General features: G+C 37.2%; 1 protein-coding gene across 1 annotated transcript; it reads right to left on the reverse strand.

Moving 5' to 3' along the window:
- Positions 1–3,631: 3,631 nt before the first annotated feature.
- On the reverse strand, positions 3,632–8,549 carry LOC111913128 (uncharacterized). Its single transcript, XM_023908856.2, has 8 exons — positions 8,085–8,549; positions 7,717–7,812; positions 7,523–7,633; positions 7,103–7,412; positions 6,912–7,002; positions 5,552–5,891; positions 5,162–5,310; positions 3,632–4,438 (listed from the first exon to the last, which is right to left on the reverse strand). Exons 1-8 carry the CDS (start codon positions 8,355–8,357, stop codon positions 3,940–3,942), a joined length of 1,869 nt encoding a protein of 622 aa, XP_023764624.1. The 5' UTR covers positions 8,358–8,549; the 3' UTR covers positions 3,632–3,939.
- Between the last annotated feature and the right edge of the window lie 1,959 nt (positions 8,550–10,508).

Raw genomic sequence — 10,508 nt, forward strand, 5'->3', positions numbered from 1 at the left:
AGACTTCTATATGCTTATTTTTAGGCCAACTTCAAATTTAGAAACACCCAAAACTTCAAGCGGAGATTATTTATTCACAATGCATTTATTTAACGTCTTTGCCAAGACATAGCCCCGCTTCCGTCAACCTTTGTAAATCGGTGTTTCCAATGTTACGTTGTCGAATTCTTCCATGTCAAAGCCTTCATAAAATAGTTTCAAATGGTGCCCATTCACTTTTAAGATTTGGTTTGTTTCTAAACTCTTGATTTCAACCACACCGTGATCAAACACTTTTATAACAATAAAAGGTCCGCGCCATCGAAATCACAACTTTCTCGAGAATAGCTTTAAGCGTGAATGATAAGGAAGAACTTTTTGGCTAGGAATAAAGTGTTTTTGGGTTATGTGCTTGTCATGAAATGCCTTTTTCTTCTCTTTGCACCTTTTGAACCTTTTAATTATCTTCTTCTTGATCACTTCCATCATTGGATGATTCAATCTTCTTTGAGCTTCCCTCTTAGGCTTATAATCGTCTTCCATGAGTATCTTGTTTGAGCATACATTATGGCTTATCTCATTTATTGGCTTAATCACATCAACCCGATACAATGGAGAAATGTTGCTAGGGTACCTCATTGCTTCAAATATGTTGAAGTGAATGATCTCTCCATCAAACTCCATAGTAATTTTTCCTTTATGAATATCAATGATTGTGTGATCGGTATGCATGAAAGGTCTTCCAAGGAGGATCATAGATGATTTGGAAGGAGACTTCTCTTCAAGATCAATGACATAAAAATCCGCCGGAAAAACAAGTTGATTAACTTGTACTAACACATCCTCCAACACTCCTCTTGGAGACACACTTGACTTGTCTGCCAATTGAATGATGACTCCCGTTTCTTCCAAAGGTCCAACATTGAGAGATTGAAAAACCGAATATGGCATCACATTGATCGAGGCTCCAAGATCTAACATAGCACTTTCGACATGCAAATCACCAATGGTACAAGGGATAGCAAATATTCCCGGATCCTTGCATTTGGGAGGTAACTTCTTTTGGATAACCGCAGACACATTTGCATTGACTTGAATCTTTTCATTTACCTTGAATTTTCTCTTCTTGGTGCATAAATCCTTGAGAAATTTTGCATAACTTGGAATTTGCTTAATAGCATTCAATAGTGGAATGTTGATTTGGACCTTGCGGAAAGTTTCAAATAATTCATTTTCTTCCTCTATCTTCTTGGAAAAGGCTAACTGGGAAGGAAAAGGTGGTGGTATGACCAATGGTTTGATGGGTTTGTTGGAAGATTCGGGTTGATCAACGTTTGGCACAACCGGTTCCTTTGGGGGAGCTACAACTTTTGAAGGTTCAACAATGATGACTTCATCTTCTTCTTCTCTTGAAACTCTTTAAGGGTTGCTTTCTCCAAGTGTTTTCCCACTTCTTAAAGTTATTGCACTCACATTGGGGTTCTTCTCAGTTTGAGATGGAAGTCTACCCCTTTTTTCTATCTTGCTGAGAGCGGTGGCCAAGTCTCCAATTTGTGCTTGAATGTTGGAGAAAGTATTCTTGGTTTCTTGTTGAAATTGGGTTTGGCTTTGAGCAAGAGAAGTGACAAGTTCTTGAAGGTTCATTTGATGGTTACCACTTGATTGGCCTTGTTGTGGAGGGTGTTGGTAATTTGGAGGGTTATAAGAATTTTGTGGATATGGAGGTTTTTGGGATTGGTATTGTGGATGTTGGGGTCTCATCAAAAGATTTGGTGGATTTTGCTTTGGTGGATAAGGGTTGTTTTGGTTATTCCTCCAATTTGGGTTGAAATTGTTTTGAAATCCCGTGGGTCTTGGTTGACCTTGATATCCGCCCATTGCATTTACATCTTCCAGTTCACTTCCAAGTGTGGGACACTTATCTGTATAATGGCCCGTCATTGCACAAATACCACATATCATTAATTGTTGACCACTTCCCACCACCATTTGATTTAACACATTAGTCAAATCCAAGAGCTTTGATTCCAAGTGTTGAGTGTTGCTAACTTCACCAACCACTTGTGTAGAATTTCTCTTCATGTCATTTCGAGTCCCAAAATTCCTTTGATTTTGAGAAATGGTACCAAAAAGTAATCGGATCTCGTGAGGGGTTTTGTTGAAGATGTCACCACCACTTGAAGCATCAATCATCCTCCGATTTTTTTCATTTATACCCTCATAAAATTGTTGAAGAAGTAGTTGTTCGGGTATATTGTGTTGAGGACAACTTGTACACAAATTGTTGAAGCGCTCCCAAAAATCATGAAATGTTTCATTTTCCCTTTGACGAATCCCCAAAATGTCACTTCTTTGACTTGAAATGCGGGAGGTGGGATAGAATTTGCTATTGAAGGCCTTGAGTAACTCTTCCCATGTGTGAATTGATCCCGGTGGTAAGTTGAATAACCACTCTCTAGCTTTGTCTTCCAAGGTGAGCGAGAATGCGGTTAACTTGAAATCATCCAATGTCACATTGTCGGGCAACATGCTAACACATATCATATGAAAGGACTTAAAATGCTTTTGAGGGTCTTCTTTATCCAAACCATGGAACTTGGTAAGTTGATGTATGAAACTTGACTTCAATTCAATTCCTCGGCGGTTTGCGGGATAAACAATAGCAAGAGGTGTATGAGTAACATCCGTTTCCATCATTTGTCTAAGTGTCAACTCTTGAGGGGGATTGGGTGGATTGGGGTTGTTGGGATTTTGTTGCAAGTAATTGGGATGTTGTTGGTAAGGTGGATATAGGTATTGTTGGGGATTGTAGATTGGTGGTGGATAAGGTTGGTAGTTAGGGTATTGGTTATAAGGAGGTTGTTGTGGGTACATTGGAGGGTGTTGGTAATTGGGTTGATTTGGGTAATGTACTTGTTGAACTTGAAAAGCATTTTTTTGAGGTTGGTTGTTTTGGTGGAAGTGTTGGTTTTGTAGTTGTGGTGGTGGTTGATAATTGGGTTGGTTTTGAGGAGGGGCTTGATTCCAAGGTGGCATATCAATGAGAGGTTCTTGTGGTGGTTGTCTTGGTTGATGAGGTGGGGTATTGGCATCTTGATTGATTGGGTTTGGGTTGGGATTATGAGGTGGAGTGTGATTCATGGCTATGTGGTTTTCAAACGGAATTAGAAATTTGAAATGCACCAATCATCATTTAGCCACCAAATGGATGCTCCAAGCCCAAAATTAGAAATTTATGATCCATCTTCACAAGCCCAAATAATCCAAGCCAATAACTTTCAAAGCTCAATTCTTCTTTGATTCCGCCAAGCCCAATAATGCATCGGGAGCCCACTAAGCCCGTCTCCAATCAACCCGCAACCGCAACAAGCACCGAAAAACCTACAAAATATCTCATACAACATAACAAGCACCCGGTATAATCCATACTAAAGGAAAATAAATAAATTACAATGCATTAATGATAAAAAAAATCTAAAAATCTAAAAATAAACTAATAAAATAAGCTATCAATTTCTATATACTATTTGATTACGATTATGCTAAACCACCCCATTCATTTATAGCTTCTTTTAGTATACACTTAGATAAAAAGCAGACAAATACATCAATTGAAATTTTATCAAAGAACACTGGTTTATAATTTTAAAGCTTCATCATAAATATCCATATTTGTATCATTAATCATAATGCAATGTCACAATTAGCCTTGAATTAGACTTATATCGATGGCTCAATTACAAATTCCAACACAAAAATCATCTCCACGTTCACCCACACAATGGTAAAAACGTTTTTTTTTTATGAATAAATACTTTTTAACAAGTACACAAACAAAAAATCAAAACCCTAGTCCCCAAATCCTCTACCTAATGCTCAAATCCTCAAAACCCTACAAAAAGCCATCCCTTATTGTCTCTCTTCTTCAAATATGTTATGGTAAATGTATTCATTATTCAACTATGAATTTGCAAGCTCAATTCTTTGTTGATGTTCACCAACTTTATAATCAACAACCTCCATGAACAACTCCGAATCCAAATCACAATCCGGCCTCCCATAAACCGCGGCTTGAACACTCGCCATTAATTTTGCTATTTCACGGCCCGAAAACCCTTCGGTTTTTTTAGCCGCCTCTCGGATTATATCATCCGATAATTCTTTGATCACAATCTTTTTGGTTTTGGTTTTGAAAAGGGATTTCCATTTGGATTCATTGTTGTCGTCTTCTTCGTGAAGGTATTTTTGTAAATAAAGTTTTAGAAGTTTGAAGCGTTCGTCTTCTTGTGGGAGTGGGAATTCGATTACGTCGTCGATACGGTCGGTTATCGCGCTATCGAGATCGCCGGGTCGGTTGGTCGCCAGGACGAGAACGACGTCGCGTGATTGGTCGCCCGTTCGGAAGAGTAACGCGTTTAACGCGCTTCGTTGGGCTTCGCTCATGTGTGTGCTGTTACGCCTACATTAGAAGTAACACAGGACAGCAAATTATTATACATGACATGACATGAGAACATGATATGACATGACAGATTGACATGACATGACAAGTTCTTACATAAGACATAGGACATGACATGACGTGTTGTCAGTTGTCACACAACACAAGACATGAAAGTACATGCATTTACTGTGTTTTTGACATGCATTGGACTGTGTAATTAATGTTCAATGGGACAAAACTTGCAATTTTTGTCATGCCCAAAAAGGGAATATGCAAACCCCATCAACGGGGTGACATAGCCACGTGAGAAAGGTAAATCACAATGTCCCAAAAGCAAAGAAGGTGGACATTAGTTACGAAAAATGACCATTTTGCCCTTATCTTCTCGTTGATTTTTCTCTTCCTTTTCCCCTCATGTGAGTTGTTATTTTCTCAAAGATGTTAAACATTAATGAAAGTTAAATCACAATGTCCCAAAAGCAAAGAAGGTGGACATTAGTGATGAAAAATGACCATTTTGCCCTTATCTTCTCATTTATTTTTCTCTTCCTTTTCCCCTCATGTGAGTCGTTATTTTCTCAAAGATGTTAAACATTATTGAAAGTTGAATCACAATGTCCCAAAAGCCAAGAAGGTGGACATTAATAATGAAAAATGACCATTTTGCCCTTATCTCGACATTAATGATTCAAAATAGAAGTTAATGGGAAAGGAAAAAGCAAAGAAAAAGGATCTTACTCGCAAAGGAAAGCATCAGCTTCATCAATGAAGAGAAGCAAACCCCTTTTTGACTTGTTTGACCAGTCAAATATTTCATGGATTTTAGTAACAGCCTGTGCACCAAGTGGAGCAACATCTCCACCTGTCATCATTGCATAATCCAAACCCTGCACAATACATTCATTACCCCTAATAACCACTTTTGCATTTCAGAGTCTTAAATATAGGCAGATTTAGTCCCTATAATTTTGTAATTTACATAAAAGGTCCCTGTGAACTTTTTTTTTTTTTTTTACAGAAACAAAGTAAAACACCTTAATAAGATGAAACGAAAGTAGAATACTACAAAATATAACATATAAATAAAAGTAGATTGATATAACTGGATGTAGATTCAAGAAAGCATACCGATTTTCTTGCAATTTCTCTTGCAACCAAGGTTTTGCCAGTGCCAGGTGGGCCATAGAAGAGCATGTTGCGAAATGGAGCTTGATGAGACTTTGTATTTGCAGTAGCCTTAGCAAGATGCTCTATTCTTTTTTGCAAAGAAGGATGGAGTACAATGTTTCCAAATTTAGATTTATCTTTAAGAGAAGATGAAGAAGAAGAAGAAGTATAATTGCGAAGTTTTTGTGTTGCACGTGTGGCAATTCCTGACCATGGGAATTTTTCCATGGATGATTCTCGAATTAGTGATGGTTGTCCAAGAATTCGGTTTACATATCCCCACAAAACCCTAGCACCTTCCCTGAGGGGTAAAAATGGAATTTTTCATTGTCAGCATCTTTGTCAAGCATTTTTAACTATATATATATATATATATGTAAACAAGAGTACAAGCCACTGCTGGTTCTGGTAATCAAGTATAGGTCTTGGTAAATTTGTCAAAATGACGATTTTGCCCTTGTCAAGCATTTTAACTATATATGTAAACAAGTCACTGCAGATTCTGGTGATCAAGTAAAGGTCTTGGTAAAAAATTTCAAAATGACGATTTTGCCCTCGTTAAGCATTTTCTGGGATTCTTTTTTATTTTAATTCTAAGATTGCATTTCAGGGTTTTGGTTTTTCATTGATAAAGATAAAGAAAATAAACAAGACATGTACACAAGCCACTGCACAGTCTAGTAATCAAGTAATGGTTTTGGTAAATTTTAACAAAATTACCGTTTTGCACTTGTCTTTTATATATTCTTCATCTCCTTCCAAGAAACCCCTGATAATCAACCTTTTTTTTGGAAAGGGCTGATAATCAATCTTAATCCAAGGATAGATTTTGTTTTTATTTCTGGGATTCTACTTAATTTACTTTTAAGATTGAATTTCAGAGTTTTGGTCTCATGTTAGGGTTTTCTTCGATAAAGATGAAGAAAATAGAGAAGACAAGGGCAAAATGGTCATTCTCATAAACTAACAGGTGGTTTGTTATGTTAAACGGATCAGGGATTAAAAAGGTTATAAAACAGTGAAATAGGGACGGAAAAGGTAAAAAAGATTCTTTTTCGGACGATTTCCAAAAAAAAAAACAATGGAGCAAAGGGACCAAAACTGTAATTTACTCAAAACTAAATCTTCTTCCAAAACAGGATTTAAATAATGATGGATTCTTAAGAAGGAAAGATATAACAGAGCCTCTAGTCAAAGCAGTATTTAATGTTCCATTCACATGTGTTTGCTCTAACAGACGAAAGTGCCCTTGTCTATTTAAAAAGGCATCTAAAAAGCACTAATCAAATAAATTAAGTTTTAAAGTATAAAGCTAGCAGACCTGGTTGTATAAACTCCTGCAGCTAAAGCAGTAACTCCTCCAACAGTCATTACTAATTTACTTCTATCTGTCAACAACATCCTGACACCACCTACACATAAACAAACTCCAATTAATCCAAAAAGAAAAAACTACAAGTATTCAATAATGTGTAACACAAGAACTATAAGAAACATCATCTTTTTGTATACCTTCAATGTGACCAAAAGTTGTGTTGATTGCAGCAAGCCATTTTTCCTTCTCACCATTGACTCGTTCCACAAGCATTCTTCTGTTGTGATCTTCAGTAAGTTTTGCTTCATGTGCACGACCTTCAGCCTCAGCCATGGCTTTAACTCTAATGGTTTCACGTTCTATTTCAGCTCTCTCTTTCTCTGTTTGTCTTTGTTGAGCTTGAATCTGTTCTTCAGTTGCTCTTCTTGCTTGTTCTTTTCTTATTAAAGATTCCTCTTGCATTCTAGCCAATTCTGCATTGTGTTGTCTTTGAGCTTCATGATCTGTCTGCAGATAGTTATACAATTCAAGATGGAAAATCGAACCATCATAAATGTAGTGTTTGTGGGTAATTGAAGAAACTTTTTAAAGAGAGAAAGAGAAAGAGATTCTCAAACCTGCATTCTTTTCCTAGCTAATTCATCTTCATATCGTAACATTTGGGCTTTAACTTGTGATTGTTTTTCTACTAAATTCATTTGGTCTTCTGCAAGTTTACGCTGTTGTTCCTGTATATGAACATGGTTATTAACTATTATGTAATGGAATTCCCAAATACAAAAGGCACACAAACAGTCAAAAGGATACTCACGATAGCAAGTTGAGCCTGAATGGCTTCCTGATGAGCCTTCTCTGCAGCCAATTCAGCAAGACGAGCCTCTTCTTGTTTTCTCATCACCTCAAACACCTAAAAGAATGAACCAAAATCCATGTAAGCAAGCCACGCTTTTTGCAGGGGAAAGATTGGAAGTATATATCATGTCGTTCCAAAAAGAGAAACTTATAAAATCGTTCAGCTTTTGGCTGCTTCCGTTTCCAACCAATGATTAATCCGAAAAACAAAGTCCAACAGAGAGAACACAAACGCTAATACCTTCAACCAATGATACAAATGCAGAACTTGCACCATTGGTAGAAAATGACTACTATTAATAACAAAAACATTTGAACTACGTTCACCTGCTTAGAATAGGGATTACTATTGATTTCCCTGAGTGCTTTAGCCCCCCTTTCTAGAGCTTCAGGATCAAAACCCCCTTTCGAATCCTCAACCTCGGGCTTTGGCTCCGTGTTTGACGGCTCCGACCCCGATTGGGGCGACTGGGATGGTGTCGGAGATTGAGCAAACGGATTGAAACGATACGACGGAGCGTCGGCGTAAGAGTAAGTGGTGGTTGATGCGGCAGCAGCAGCTGCCATAGCAGCCAACGATGCGAACCTGGAAGCCGCCATTAACGGGCTTTCGAAAGTATAAACCTATCTGTAGCTCAATTCAATCACTGCAATAAAAGAATGTTAAGATTTTTGGGTAGAGCATAAACCCCCTTTTCACGTCTAGGGTTTAAAGAAAACCTTAGTTGAATCGAGAATGGAACATGGAACGAGGGAGATTTCGGTAATTTGAGGTACAGTTCACGTTTGGAATTTTTCTTGCACAAGAGGCAACCAACACAAAGATTTAGATTTTTACATGACAAGGGTCAAAGGTATAATGAAAAAATTAACCCAAAATGGTAAATGTAAAATGATTCATTGTAGAAAAGCTACCAAGTTTAGGCATCTAATTCCACTTTGCCACTAAATTAAATATTTATAACATTTTTAGTATTAATTTAGGATTTGTTTTATGAAATTAGATTTTTAGTATGTTTCATCTGCCTGAGTGTTAAACATTCATATGTTATTAGGTTAAGTGTTATCTGTTATTAGGTTAAGTGTTATAAATAGTCTGTTGCATGCATAATGTTGAGGTTGTGATTCGACAATGACAGAAACACCACATACTCTCCTCGACCCTCCAATGAGATAAGGTGATCATGGTTTCTCTCTCCTTTTATTTCAAACTTTATGTCTGTAAAAAATATTTAACTTTTAAAAAAATTATATCCTATAAATACTCAACATATTAGGCCGAGTACTCGAAATCGGCACCTAAGTAAGCTTAGAAGAGTGCTAGCCGATTTAGTGAAGCAAGACAACCTCCTCTCAAGTTCCTCCATTGTTGGTGGTGTTGTGTGATTCCATTTGAGGCGCAACACTTGGGGCACTAAGTTCTTAAAGGTCCAAGGTTTCCAACTACAACAAAAGATATGTCATCTAACTAGAATTTTGTAGTAAAGATACTTCATTGTATGCTAGTTAGGATGATGCTTTGGAAAAAACAAAGTTTTCATGTATATTAGAGAAAACATAGATCCAAAGCATCTAGGGTTGCATGTACACCATATGAGTGTTAGAATGCTCAAAACCCTTCACAATGTTCATTAGACCATTCAAAGTGCTTCATAGAATGGGAAACAGAGCTTACGAGCTGGAGTTTCAAAAGGAACTGGAAGGTATTCATAACACCTTTCATGTTTGTTAATTGAGGAAGTTCACAGGAGAAGTTACCGATGTGATTCCCCTATCGGAGATGAGGATCAATGAGAATAAGAGGTTGATTGAAGAACCTAAAGCGATTGTTGACCAAAAAACAAATAAGTTACGATGTAAGATGGTGGAATTAGTGCTTGTGCGATGGAAACATACGCCAGGTCCGAACCTCACCTAGGAAACATAAAGCAACATGACGAGTCGCTATCCACATCTGCTTGTCGATGCATGATCCAGGAACATAGTCATCCTATGGGGTAGATAATTGGAACACCTGCATTTCTCACTAGACATAATATGTATTTATGTCGGTCAACATTGTAATCTTTTATAAATCAATGAAAGAGAATTATTTGTATATATGTGTTATGTGTATATAATGCGTGTAACGCCCGTAGATCATGGCTAGTCAATTTATAGACGATAAGCATCAAAAATGACTTTTTGATGGAAGATTATTTAGAAGGATTAATCTTAACTAAGTTATAGTGTATGTTATAAGGATTTCGTACATATAAAGAACGTCGAAATCCTAGTTATAACGAAGAAGTTATGACCTGTCGAAGTTTCGCGACAGAACCGGCACGACACAGCGCGACGTAAATAGTGAATTTACGTTAGAGCGATGTTTGGCCTTAGCGATCTAAATGAAAGTCGGAGAATACGTTAAACTGAGAGTGTGCATAAAAAGAACGTCTAAATCTGACTTCGTATGAGGAAGTTGTGATTTGTCGAAGTTTCAGCATTTACAGTGTATAGCCCGAAGTTTGAAAATGCGATCGAGCGATATTTAGCCGGAACAATCTAAATGAGAATTGAAGATCTCATCGATAGTAGTGCAACGGCGGAAAGACAGACGAAAACGGACGTCAAACGAAGAAGTTATGAGTTTATAACGGAGTTTTTCTGTCCCGGCCTACTAAAAGTAATATAATAAAAATTAAATTCAAAATTAGCCGATGAAGTCTAAATGAAAGTTGTAGATCTTGTTTTTACCTACGCGTGGAAAAA

Source organism: Lactuca sativa, chromosome 4, assembly GCF_002870075.4.
Source record: "Lactuca sativa cultivar Salinas chromosome 4, Lsat_Salinas_v11, whole genome shotgun sequence".
NCBI classification, from domain to species: Eukaryota; Viridiplantae; Streptophyta; class Magnoliopsida; order Asterales; family Asteraceae; genus Lactuca; species Lactuca sativa.